General features: G+C 45.5%; 1 protein-coding gene across 2 annotated transcripts in view; it reads left to right on the top strand.

Moving 5' to 3' along the window:
- The window catches only part of LOC138573535 (lysine-specific demethylase 4B-like), a 2,173,569-nt gene that overhangs the window by 2,144,421 nt on the left and 14,745 nt on the right, over positions 1 to 14,403 (top strand). For both annotated transcript variants that reach the window (XM_069649346.1, XM_069649347.1), the window contains one exon: positions 2,295 to 2,459. In XM_069649346.1, the coding sequence (XP_069505447.1) occupies positions 2,295 to 2,459 (165 nt within the window). The remainder of the gene's footprint in view (positions 1 to 2,294; positions 2,460 to 14,403) is intronic.

The raw sequence follows: 14,403 nt of genomic DNA, 5'->3' as shown, positions 1-14,403 counted from the left end.
AGGAAGGATTTTCTGTGCAAAAGGCTATAGAATCATCATTGCAGGATGGACATTCTAAAATTGTGGAGGAAAGGGGCAATGGACTAGGAGTACAGTAGTCACTACAGCAACTACAATCAACCCAGGCAAAACTGAAATAATGAGTGTCGCAAAAAATGGAGGAGAAAACCAATTCAACCCTTGGCCAAGGGAACTCGTGACAACCCCAGCGCCCTCGCCGATTCTAAAAAACCTGGGGGTTCTGATGGACAATAATCTCACGCTAGAGCCTCAAGTAAACGCTCTCCTCAAGAAATGCTTCTTCCTCCTGATAGCGGCAAAGAGAATCTTACTGTTCCTATCATTCACCAACAAAACAACTACCATCATCGCCCTCGTCATGTCCAAAGTAGACTACGCCAATAGCCTGTACCTAGGTATGCCTGAACGACTCCTAAAAAAACTACAACGCATTCAAAATGCGGCAGCCAAACTACTTCTGAAACTACCCCAAGAGAACACACCGCACCAGCGCTGAAAACACTACATTGGCTACCAATAAAACAACTGATAAAATTCAAAACAATGTGCATTATGCACAGAGCAGTACACAACAAAGGCGCAGAGTTCCTAAGAGACAAACTGCGCCTACATAAACCAATAAGAATGCTCAGATCAAGCATGGACATCCGCCTGGAACCGAAGCCCTACAACAAAAGAAAACTTGGAGGATCCTCCTTCTCTCACCGATCCCCGAAAACCTGGAATGACCTTCCAAAGTACATACGTAACACAAGAAACCACCTATTATTAAGGAAATTACTCAAAACCTGGCTCTTCAGGGGCACCAACATACCTAAAAACATCAATGAACGTAGAGCGACCGCGATACACACTGATCAAACAATAGGAAAAGCCGAGGTAAATAACCCACGACATACTAAAGAACCAAACGGGAGACAGTTTGCTACGTTTACTGTCTTTGGTCGTATTGCGACTAAGACAGAAAGACTAGAAAGAATCATCAAGAGGACCATGACCTTAACTATTACCTTCCCCAACAGCCCTAAGGACAAAACATAGAGAGGGAAAGGAAGCAATGCTCAGGGTTAAACATCTAGTCAGTTAATGGATTGGGAAATAGAAATAGGAAGTGTATACATGCCTGAACTTTTTCTTTTGTGGTCCATGCTAGCAATCTCCAAAATTCATTGTTGCATTCTGTCAAACATTTGCGACAGTCCTCATCCAGCAAAATGTTGCCACTCCTACTGTTGAGTGCTGATCTCTGGTACATTTGGATATGAAAATCCAGGAGTGCTACAAAATGAGTGGAACAGATGTCAATCCACTCGTGGGCTGGTCTGCACATTATTTTACATTGCATAGTGATTTAGACATTGGTTGCATACAAGATGAAGTCAGTCTGAGGCCATCTCTTTTGTGGATCCCGATGGGGCAAACAAAAATTCCAGGCTGAGAGGATTTGTAGAAAGATTTTGTTATCTATCCATGATTTTACTTATCCATGATTGGCAACAGTTGGTGATAATACCCATAGTATTAATGGTTTGAGAAGCCTGATCTGTGAGAAAAATACAACACTGGAGGATTGCTTTCAGACCCATTTTCCTCAGACAGTGAAGCCCTTGAATTAACCAAAGCTTTCAAGCAAGGGCATGCTCAATTGATTTCACCATTGTTGAGGCCCATGTATCAAAACTCATTATTGAAGTAATTATGTATACATGAAGGAGATTTAACCTAGCCCTTTCCTACCCCCACACCACCGGAGCCACATTGAAACCATGACATGGGGCAGCAATGGTAAAAACCTGGAAGAACGCTCATGTCCATTTTGCCCTGGAGAAAAAAACATGAATGCCGTTATTGGTATTCTGTAAGGTGCATAAACAGATGAAAACCCTTAATTTCTGGCTATATATGACAATTTAAAAAAAAAAAATTGATTAATTCTAATTTCCGCTACGTTTTGCGCCCTTTCGCAGTTTCTTAAAATAACAATGTTGATTAGATGTAGAAATATCACTGCTGTGATTATGTAATGTATGCTTTTGCTTTTACATGTTTTTTTTTAAATGTATGATATAATCAGAAAAATGAATCTGTTTTACATTGTATTTTTAATCTGTTACATGGCTTCTTACAAAATCATGTTTTTATAAGAGGACTACACTTCAATGGAAATTATTTACCAAATAAAGTGAGTGAGTGCTGTTGCTGTTAGAGGTTATTCAGCTACAAAATGCATCTTAGTCTTACATATTTTAGAGTATTTGTCCTCCTCTCCACAGCTTCAGTCAGTGAAAGAAGTCTCTCTTGGTCAGACGGTGATCACCAAGAACCGCAATGGCTTGTACTACAAGTGTGAGGTGATTGGCATGGCCACACAGTCCTTTTACGAGGTGAACTTTGATGACGGATCATACAGCGACAACGTATACCCAGAAAGCATCACGGTACAAACTAAACAATTGCATATTTGGCTCTTTTATATTTATATTTCTAGAGTTTAATCTAACTACCTTGAAAGCAGGATTTACATTAGTGCAAGCTTTAATGTGGTGACCCTTACGCAGCCAACCTGAAGTATCCAACCACCGTAGGCAGATTTTTCAGCGCATTACTTGTGAACTACAATTCTTGCCTGGGGGACTTACTCTGGTATGGCCAAGCAGCAACACACGTGACATGGTATGGATCTGGCTAAAAGCCTTTTTCATAGAAGGGCATGGACCACATGACGCTATGGTCTTTGGGATCAACTACAAAGGAAAATCTATGATAGATTAATTGTGCCAGGGAGGAGTCAACGTAAAGTGGCTTTTACATCAGATGTCAAACACCTTTGGAAACCAGAGGGTATACTAACAACGTTTTATACCTACTCTTATAAGTCCTGGCCCCTCCTTGGGACACCCTTCTGTACAAAGTGATGCTCATAGGAAGGAGCCAAAAGAAAGTTCCAAGCCTTCTTTTAACAAGTTTGTTAGGCTCCGCCCCCACCCTAAGCTTCAAACACAAAATGTCCCAAAGTTCGGCCAACAAAAGAGTTCACAAATCCAAGTCTTAAAAATGCCCATCCCCAAATTAGTAAAGCAAAACATTTTGCCTGACAAGACTCTTTCAGGATTTACTCACAGACCGTACCCTCTACCAGTCTGCCTGACTTCATCAACTCTCTGAAGACCTCTCCCAGGAGTCAGGTTCTGCAGAGCTATGTTTCAGGTTCCTTTCTGGAGGCTTTCAATCATCCTTGAGTTTCTTGAATGTGTGCAGAGGTCCTGTAAACACACTGTGCTTCAGGCCTCCCCCTAACATTAGACCATTCACAGTAGGTCTCTCCTAGACCTCGAGTTTCAAAAATCACTTCAATGGATATTATCTCCCCCTTTAGAGTCCTTTTCAGGCAGATCCTTTTTGGGTCACCCTCCTGACATGGGTCTTTGGTCAAAGAGGCTCTTGGCATTGGACCATTCACTAGTTTGTCCTTTCCTTGAGCAGTCCATTCTCTTATGGATAGGGGCTAGGAGTTAACCCTATCAAGAGTAGTTACTGCAGTTTGGCCACAGTGTGGACTACCTGCTCCAAGGTAGCACGGTCACCCCTGTCTCAGGGATGGTTTGGAAGCGCATTTTGTTAGGGAGAATTCTCCAAAATGGCTAATTTCCCTTACCTACTGGATTTCTAAGATTTATTTATTTCACCTGGTAAGCGTGAGCCTTTTTTCCCATTCTTACATGTGTTTTGCTGTGTGTGTTTAACATTTTTGTGTTCATAGACCGTGGAACCTCACCTACTCCATAGGCATCATCTTTTTACTGTGTTACACAGCACCTTCAGTGCAGTGACACAGGGTTGTCTTTTTCAGACTTCCCACTTTAAACTCCATTTTCTGGGGCTGACTACTATCCCCCAGAACATGTAAAGTTGCCATTGACTATCAGCCTTTTTAAATCCACAGACCCAGTACAAACTATCTTACACAGAGTTCTGGAAAGTGTTACTAGTTACCCTTTTTGTCTGTTTCTCATGGAACATTGTTTCGTTCCCTTTTCATGAAGATTTGGCTGGTGGCAGTGGTATCTACCCTATTTTTCCTACCGCAGTTATTTTAACTAGCCTTGGTATTGTTTTAGGCTTCTTAGTAGCCTCGAACTTAAACCCGCTGGACCATATTTACTTTTATACGGTTCTGGCTGGGTTTATTCACCATTTCTTTTTGTAAAAGTCTTTCTCGTGTTTTACTCTGCGCGCCAAACCAGGTTTGGTTCCTTTGTTCAGCGACCTTTGACAGGCTTCTGCACAGAAGCCATCCTTAGGCACCTGAATGTCTGAGGGGGACAGGATGTGAGGGAGGGGTTTGAGATTCCCTGCTCCCTGCACAGGGTCTCCTTGGAGACCCATGTCGCACTCTGGTATGATTTGCTGTGGTCACTGTCCTGGCGGGACAGCCACCCTGCTGTGTGATTGACAGCCAGGCTGTGTGAATGGGGGAAAACTGCATAAAAAGCAGGTATCTGGGACTGAGAAGGCAGAGTCGCCACTGGATCGAGAGAACCGAAGAGAAGCTGACAGAAGAGGTCCTCTACCACGACTGAACCTCCCGGTGAAGCCCTGATGCTGGTCCGAATCTCCATACTTCGACAACAGGGAAGATCTGCAAGGAATCACCTCCCCTTGAGCTGGTGGGAACAATCAGTTCGCCAAACTGCAAGCCAGGCCTCCCTCCTCTGGTCGAATTAGCTGTGCACAGCTAGGGTGAACCGGATAGCCAGGAGGATCGGACCCTGCTTGGGTTTTAAGGAGCGCACCTTTTATTCGTTGCTTTGCTCTGCTGCTGGTTTCTTCCCTGGGCAGTGCAGGACCCTCCTGTCTTCCTACTTCGTGTCAGTCCGACAGTCGCTTCAGGAACCTTGAGCCTGCAGGACCTGCCATGAATGTCCGCCCCAGCTACAGCCTTTTCCTCCATTTAAGGTACTGTTCTAATCTGGTCGTTCGTTCCGTCCGACCGCAGTAAAAGTGCTTTTAATCTTTTGCCAATCTGAGGGCTTGTCCTTCTCTATTCTTTAAAGTAACTTTTCGTCCGACCAACTTCGTTCTGAACTCTTGGCAAAGGCTTAACTGCAAACTACTCAGAACTGTGTGATCCTCTGCAAAGACTTTGGTCCATTGACTTTGGCCCAGGCCTCTTGATTTGATTTCCTCACTGTAGTTACTTTATCTAGAATGCCCTGCTTACTTACTTGTTGGTGCTGCTCAACTTTTGTCTAACTTTGTCTTTCCCTCCCTTTTAAATTACTGGAGTGCCATTTTGCTCACACTTCATTTTGAGCTTCACTTGTCCAGAATCCATTGGCTGTGGTGTGGTGTATTAAGATCAGATTTTTTAACTGCTTGATAATAGTGAAATATTTTATAACTGATGTGTAAATAAATGTATATTCTTTTACTCAGAAATCTTGAGTCAGTGTTTGTTTGAACCATAGTAATTGCTGTCCTTTGTGTAACTATTGGTACTGCTCACTTTACTATTGAGATAAGTCTGGCTGCTCAGCCATCGCTACCACTTTACTGTGTAGTACAGGCTTGTACCAAAGGTGAATTTGTACTGTCACTTGTAGTGTTAATTGTGTGTGGTGTTCCCAAAGGGTACTGCATATGATTCTGCCTAACACATTTGTTTCCCTCCAAACTCCTTTGCCTCTTTTTCCTTCTTTTTTTTAATATGTTTATTTTAAACCAATGCAGGGTTGCAATAGCATACATTTCAAAAGAATACAATATTCGTCCTTTAGTGATCCCCTACCCCCCCACCCGGTCAAGTGCCCGGTTCATATGATGAAGCCTGACGGGGGCAGGGAGGGGGGTAATACCAGCATAACATAATTTTATAAGCACACTCTATTGGTGATGCAGGATACGTTGAGAGTGTCCGTCTCCATATGTCCACCCAGGATTGGTCCTCTATGGGATGTCCCAGGTCTGCCTCCCACTGCGCCATACATAGGGTCTTCGAGGTGAGAAAGTCTCCCAGGAAGCGTTTGAATAGGGTTGAAATTCTCCCCCGAGCCGCGATTTCTTTCAGGGTCAATTTGAGAGATGTAGGGGTGCGTGTTGCTGCTTGAAGGGTTTGAGGATGAGAACACCAGTGGCGGAGCTGGATGTAGGAGAATCTGTCAGTTTCCTGAAGCTGAAAGGTCTCCTTACATTGTTCAAAGGCACAGGTCGTTTAAAGACCCCCCCACAATCCAGTTTCTGAAGTTCTGGGGACATGCCCCCGGTGAGAACGCCGGGTTATGAAAAACTAGGGAAGACCCTGCAGGATCCCCCTGCGCTTCAAGTCCCAATCCCAAGTACGTAGGGTGTATTTAGTAGACACTAGTCCCTCGCATCGCTGCCGCAGTGGGGGCGAGACATGCGGAAGAAAGCATAGTGGGAGAGGTAAGCAAGATTGTTTTGACTCCACCCACCTAGTGTCCAGTGGTCATGAGCCAGGCGTGGGTGTGCCGCCACCTGATAACCCCACAAGTCAGGGACTCCCAGTCCGCCCAGTCTTGTTTTACCCAACATTGTTTTCTGAGGAATCCTAGCCTTTTTACCCCTCCAGATAAACTGGAGCATTTTCCTCTGTAGACCGCGGAGTGCGGGCAGTGGGATTGCGACAGGCAAGGAAGTGCAAGCACATAAAAATCTGGGGAGGAGGTTAATTTTACAGCCTGTAATACGCCTCATTAGCGAGATGTCCTGTGACGCCCTTCGCTTCAGGTCTTCCTCCAGTTCTTTAAAGAGCGGGGGGAAATTAACGCAAATATATCCTTCGGGTTTGCGGGAACCCAAACCCCTAAGTAGGGGATTGCCTTCTCTTTCCTTTGAATTGGACACAACGGGACCAGGGACTCATGTTCCTCTGAAGTCAGGCCTATCCCTAAGGCCACAGATTTATCGAAATTAATGGAGAAGCCTGTGACCCTCCCATAGCTATCTATTTTGGAAAGAGCATTCCTTAGCGAAGAATCAGCTTTCGAAATAGTAAGCAAGACATTGTCTGCATAAACGGCTATTTTATGTTGGGAGGGGCCAATCTGGAGGCCCTTAATGCTATTATTCAGTCTGATTGTTTGGGCAAAAGGTTCCATGATTTGTGCAAATTGGAGCGGAGATAGCGGGCATGCCTGCCTAGTCCCGCAGGTCAGGAGGATCGGGCCAGAAAGGGAGCCATTAATCCTAAACAGGGTTTTCGTGGACTTGTAATTGGCCAGGACCATGTTCTGGAACGCTGGTCCAAATCAGAACGCCTCTAAGGTGAGACGCATAAAGGCCCAATCAACTCTATCGAACGCTTTGGTAGCGTCCAGGGCCATCAGCACCAACTTCTGAGAGTCTTGAGAGGCGAGCTCTACCAGATCCAAGGCTCTGCGAATATTATCCCCTGCGGATCTATTTATAATAAAGGCTGTTTGATCAGGGTGAATTATGTCGGGCAGTATGTGTGATAGGCGGTTAGTGAGGATTTTGGAATAAATATTGGCATCTATATTTAGTAGGGCAATCGGCCTGTAGGAGGCAGGGTCCCTTGGGTCCCTCCCCGGTTTAGGTAGGAGAATGGTGATGGACTCTTGCATAGATGGGGTTACACAGCCCGTTTCCCTAAAGGAGTTGAAAAGCGCGACCACAGGGGCAATCAGTTGGGGCCTAAAGATCTCATAGAATCTGGTGGACTATCCATCAGGGGCAGGAGCTCGAGATTTAAGAGATTTTATGGCGTCCTCAACCTCCTCACCTGAGATCGGAGTGTCCAGGCTATCTCGGACTGTGTCCTTCAGCTGGGGGAGCGGCGCCTTCTGCAGGTATTCTTTTTGTTCATTCTGATCCCGTGGTGGCGCGGTCATTACCTGAGCCAGGTGGTTCGCTGCCAGCCGTTGCTTTTCTTGCTCGGCGTATTGCATCACGCCCTGTTGGTCTCGCAGCCCGAGGATTGTGTTGCTCCTTTTTGCTTTAGCTAGTTTAGCCACTAACAATGTATTTGCTTTATTGTTGCTAGCATAGTAGAATTGCTTGGCTTTAGCCAATAGTTGTGCTGCATGTTCGGCGTAGTGGGCCTCTAGCTTCTTCCGAGCAATGCGGATGGCTCATTGCGTCTTTGGAGACCAGCCTTTTTGCTCATGAATCTTCTCCGCTTCTTGGAGCTCCTTTTCGAGATCCAGGTGGGCTTGTCTACCCTTGTGGTACGTTACTCCCTGCACAATCAGTTCCCCTCGAATCACAGCCTTCTTAGCGTCCCAGGTGTTTGCCTGGGAGGTATCTTTGCTTGGAGTTTCCCTAAAGAAGTTCTTAATTGTCACAATCGTGTCTCGAAGCTGCATTTCGTTGAGCATCTGGTCATGCAGGGTCCGTCTGCGCTGTGGGTTAGGAGTTGGCTCATATGCTCGGCCAATGTTATCGGGGCATGGTCAGGTAAGATCCTCGAGCCAATGGACACCCCGTTGACATACGCTAATATTTGAGGAGACATCAGGAGGAGGTCGATACTTGAAAAGGTTCTATGTACATAAGAGTAGAAGGAAAAGTCCCTCTCAGTGGGATAGAGCACCCGTCACGAGTCCACCACCTCTAGGGTCCTGAATAGGCATAGGAGACCAAGCGCAAGATTGAAGTCCTTGGGGGAATGAGGGTGCGATTTGTCCCTTGTGGGGTCCGGTACCCCATTGAAGCCCCCTCCTATTACAATTTGACTCTGAGAAAGGGGGAGGGGGTCGAGGGGAGTAGTGCCCGTGGATTCATAGAAGGCGGTTTGTCCATCACTGGGGATGTATACTGAGATGAAGGTGTATAATTGTTCCAGCAGCAGGCATTTGACTGCCACATATCTGTCATAGTTCTGTCTCCAAAATCTGTGGGTTCAACCCTTTTTTGGAAAAGATCGCCGTTCCCCCTTTCTTGGTGCCGTCAGAGCCCAAGAATTGAAGTGGAAAGTGTCTAGAACGTAGTCACCCAAAGTCTGTTGGCAGTAGGGGAGTCTCTTGTAGTAGGACCACTGTGGCATCTTCACCTTGAAGCTTCTGCAAAATAGATTTGCACATGGCAAGAGAATTCAGCTCTCTAACGTTGAGAGAGACAAATCTCAGGGTTCGATGGTCTAGGGTGGGGTCCGGCGCCACCGTGACATCTAGATGGGGGGATTGGGATAAATGCGAGTTGTGTTATTAGCAGCCAAACAACTGTGGTAAGGACTACAATTTCAACTGATACCTAGCTCGATATCGGGAAAGACAAGGCTGTGGCAGAAGACAGAAGGATAGAACAAGAAATATACTATCCCTGCCTAAAGTGCACTCTCAACTAGGTTGCGGTGTTACAACGCCTGTCTAAAAGTGACAGAATAAGAGTCAAATTACCAACTTCTATAGTGTGTAATACATCCAGCCTTGTAAGTCCTATACCACTTTCTTCCAGATCTAGTACAAATTGGAAGAAACTGTAATTTAAAAGAAAAAGCCCACCAGGGGTATTGAAGAGGATGTATATCCCTCCAAAAACTCGTGTGGCAGCTGATGGGGTAAACAGTCCTTTAATAGCCCACAGATTTGTCACACTGACCCTGGATTGCTAGGGTTAAAAAGAGACCAAAACAATTGAAAAAGGGAGTAAATCCTTTTTCTTTAAGCACAAAGACAATGCAGTCGCAACTTCCCTTACAAGGCTGGTTTTAATTAGAGGGGAGTCGGACAATGTAAAAAGGTTTGCTCAAACAATCACAAATAGGCTAACTGCTGCCGTTTTTAGATGTAGCAAACACCGTCGACCGGTTTCAGTGGCATGACTTCATTACAACCACATTCATCAGGACAGTCTTAGCTTCCTCAGAACTGGTGTATTTTGTAATTTAACAACCAGTTTATGAGGAACAAAAATACGGAAGATGGAATTGTACTTTACCACCTTGCCATAGGTGTCAATGGACTGGAACAGTCTAGTAGGGAGCCTTCTTGATTGCTTTAACTTGCTTAGCTGCTTAGCAAGATACTTGCTTAGCTGCTTAGCAAGATAAAGTTTTCTCTTCGATCTTTTTCAGTTTCCAGGCAGTATCAGGATTCCAAGAGTTAAATATATGGAGGAAGCCTTGAGAATAACGGGACCCGATGCAACCAATTTAAGTATGATAGCATAGACGCCACTTGCGCAGGGGGCCCTGCCAAGCTGCCATATCAACGGTGCCACCCATCATACACCAAGAGACGTGCAAGCAGCTAAGCAACCACCCATAAGCCCACCCATAAGCACACCACTCCATAAGCTCAACTTGTTGTGTGTGTTACACAGTACCTTCAGTGCAGTAACACCGGGTTGTCTCTTAAGACTTCCCAATGACTCCTTTTTCTGGGGCTGACTACTGTCCCCCAGAAACAGGTAAAGTGGCCATTAACTTTACATTGTCACTTTTAACTACAGACCCAGTACAACCCATCTTACATGGAGTACTGGAAAGGGTTCAATCCTACCGCTTGTTGTCTGTGCCTCTCTGAGCTTTGTTTTGCTCTTTTAACATTTAGACTTGGCTGGTGGCAGTAGTATCTACCCTAACTTTTCTACCGCGATTATACTATATAAACGTGGTATTGTTTTAGGCTATTATATTAGCCTCGAACATAAACCCGCTTGACCAAATACTCTTTCTTTTTGCTCCGGTTGGGTTTAGTCGCCATTTCTTTTTGTTAAAGTCCTTCTTGTGTTTAACATTGCGCGGCAAACCAGGTTTGCCTTCTTTGTTCACTGTCTTTTGGCGGGTTTCTGCCAAGAAGCCCTCCTCTGGGCGCCTGGGTGTCTAGGTGGGCTGAATGTGAGGGAGGGGTGTAGTCACCCCCTGCACAGGGTATCCTAGGAAACCCAAGTCGCACTTTGCCATGATAGGCTGGGGTGGTTGTCCGGGCTGGACAACCCCCATGCTGCGTGATTGATAGCCAGGCTGTGTGAATGGGGGATTTTCACATAAAAGTCAGGACTCTTGGGCTGGAAGTCGGAGTCGCCACTGGAACTACAAGGAACCGAAGAGAAGCAGAGAAGAAGAAGGCTGCTGCAACTACCCCGTCCCGGTGAAGCCCTGCTGCAGTCCTGAGCTATCTACCCTTCGACGACCAGAGAAGATCCAGTCCGGAGTCTTCTTCCCTTGAGCCTGGTGGGGTCAAACAGCCAGAGGATCCTCTTCGTGGTCGAAATCACTGCACCCTGATGAAGTGGTCCGGATAGCCATCTGAAGAGCCTCTACTGTTTCAAAGGAGCGCACCTTTTATGCACCGTTGCTGCTGCTGGCCTCATCCCTGAGTGGTGCAGACCCCTCCAGACGTCCTCCTTCCCGTCTCCACGACCAAAGTACCAGGAACCGTGGGTCTGCAGGAAACTACCAGGAACAACTGCCGTGGCACCAGCTTCTTCCTTGAATAAGGTACTCTGTTCTGCTTTGAGGAAATAGAGGGAATCCTTTTTCTCCTCCAAGGCTTGCCCTGGTCTTCCTTCCCTTTTATAACTTTTGATTCCTCTGTTGACAATATCCAAGTACTCCTGGCAACGTTGAATCTTGAACTGTCTGACTGTGTGATCCTCGACAACAGGAACCCGGTTCCACTTGACACTGGCCCCGGCCTATTGACTTTGGTATTTCTGTCAGCGAGTGTTCTCTGATCCTGTTTGCCTTGACAAAATTATTCCCTGTGATTTTTGCCTCCAACTCTCTCTGGTTAGGCCATGTACTAAGTGTGTTTTTGCCCCGGTAACATTTCTTGCCGCGGATGCGCGTTTCGTTAATACGACCGAGCTGTCAAAAAGTGATCGCATATGTATTCCCGGTAATGTCTTTTGTTTCACAACACCGGTCCGCCAAAACATAAGGTACTTACCTTGAGTTATTCTGTGCCAAGAGTATTGGTTGTTTGTAGTATATTTTACGTGTGGTTTTAATTTTATATTAGTGTTGTGTTTTACAGATGGTTTAAAAACAAATGTTACTTATATTTTTTACCTGAAACCTTGAGTCAGTGTTTGCTCGAGTCACAGTAATTGTGGTCCTTTTGTGTAATCTCCGCTACTGCTCATATACTCTTGAGATAAGCCTGGCTGCTCTGCTACTGCTACCACTTTAACATAGTAGTACAGGCTTGTACCAAAGGTGAACTTGGATTACCACTTGTAGTCTTAATTGTGTGTAGTGGTCCCTAAGGGCACTGCACGATTCTGCCCAACAAGAAGTAAGATCTGACTTGCTCCCTGAGTGTAAATCACTATTAAGCAAAGTTGCCAGAGTTGGGTTTTACTTGTGCAGAAATGTCTGATATTCCCTTAGGGCACTTTTAAGGTAGGGTTCAATACTGTACCTTGGTGAGCCTGTGGTATCACACTCCTTCCAGCTTCTGGGAGGCAAAATGAGTAGATGCTGGACAAACCCAGTCGCTAGTGGATCGCCCCATTACATAAGATGGGAGTTCTCGCAATCCACCACAGTACCCACCTTCAAAACATTCTCTAGTGGTTCCAGCATACAAACAGGTTCTCAGTCATTGGTTTTGATGTTACACAGAGCATACCTATTACCTTCTGATTGCTTATGGGAGCAAGAATGAAGTTATATAGTGTGCATCTCTATCAAAGCTTTGAGTATTTTGCACAAAATAGGACCTGTATTCCTCAATAATAAATGTACCCCCCCACACCACTCAAAACAGAATCCTTGCTCCAGTTCTGAGCCTATGGCATACAATTGAGTGAGTGGAATACTCTGCTCAGACTTTAAGCTTTTAAAGGCTGTCTATTTAGTCAATATTGAAGATTAGTAGTGCTTAGGTGATGCCAACATGTATTACCCCAACACCATGAAGCCTCTTTTAAGGAAACCGTGCACTCTATAAATATCTTATCACAAATATATTATCACTTTGAGACACTGCATTATGCTGCAGTGACAGAAAAGGGAAGATTCAGATATAGTAAACAGAGTAGGTGGGACATCCCCTTCACCAGAGCAGGAGCTCTGGTTGCATCCGCCCGAGATGCAGGAGCAGCATCCACATCACCTTCACGCTGCTGGGTGCTATGGTAAGCTTTGGGAAAATATTACCATCAACCCTTGCATTATCTGCGGATGTGCGGCACCCGTGATTTTACAATTGCCAAACCTGCAATTACAATATTAAGAACATTGTTAGAACCACAAAAAGCCATAGATTGGCACACTTTTTCTGATTCAACTACCATTCGCCATTAAGAACCACGGGGATCTTCTTTTTAAACATGGCCGCCTTTGAAATTCGACTAACATCACCCTGAGCCCCTGTGCCCAGAATAGACCGGATTGGCTGTTTTGCATATATCATATGGCTGTTTTGTCAATCATATCTCGCCGGCAGGCGAGCGCTGGCCCTCGAAATAAGGCACGAGAAAAAAGGCTCTTGGAACACTGGAACGCATTGGACTCTCCTTAGCGCCATGTCTTGCCAAAGCGAGTGTAATGCTACATGAGCGCAATAAGTACCTCTCCCTTGTCCTGCCGTAATATAATTTCTCGCATAGTCAGCTCGGTCCCCGCCTATCTATACGTTCTCCCCATTAGAACGCAAACCACTAACCCAAGTCACCTTCGCGCCACACGGCTTAATTGCTCCACTTGTGTTTATATGCCGATCCGCTGATCCACTGTGCGCCACCTCGGCACCTTTATTAATTGTCATTTTTGAACTGCCCATATGATGATCCACTGTACCCCGCTTCGGCACCTTTATCAACTGTAATTTTGAACTACCCATATGTTGATCCACTGTGCGCCACCTCAACATCACTGTTTATTTAGGGCTGCACTGCCACAGGTTTATCTACTGTGCGATGTATCGCTATAGTTTAATATTGATCGCAACACTTCACTACTTGCCTATGCCATTGCTTGTACCTGCCTAGGCCACTGTCTGCAGTCGCCCTACTAATGTCAAATTAGCCTATTCTGATTGCCTAGAACCCAAGGCTAGTGTGGACTATGTTATTATGTTGACTAGAACTAGGCTAGGCTGATGCCATTGTTTGTACTTGCCCATGCCACTGCTTGTACTTGCCTAGGCCTCTGTTTGTAGTTGCCTAGGCCACTGTTTGTAGTCGCCCATACTAATTTCGAACTAGCGTACTCTGACTTCTGACAACCTAAAGCTAATGTTGAACTAGCCTGTTCTGCTGACCGAACTAGCCTAGGCTAGGCCCTCTCCAACGCCTATACTCGCCCATGCCAATATCAAACGAGCCAATCTTGTAGCTGGCCCTGTTGCCCAAAATCCTCAACCTATATCTGCGCACATTGTGTCTAGCCTACGAGCTGCCTACACCTACCTTCCTGCATTATCTCGTAAGATGTCATTGTTGACCAGCAAG

Source organism: Ambystoma mexicanum, chromosome 1p (assembly GCF_040938575.1).
Source record: "Ambystoma mexicanum isolate Mex_15411 chromosome 1p, UKY_AmexF1_1, whole genome shotgun sequence".
Lineage (NCBI taxonomy): Eukaryota > Metazoa > Chordata > Amphibia > Caudata > Ambystomatidae > Ambystoma > Ambystoma mexicanum.
The sequence above is the reverse complement of the archived record's forward strand: the minus strand, read 5'-3'. Positions and strand labels throughout refer to the sequence as shown.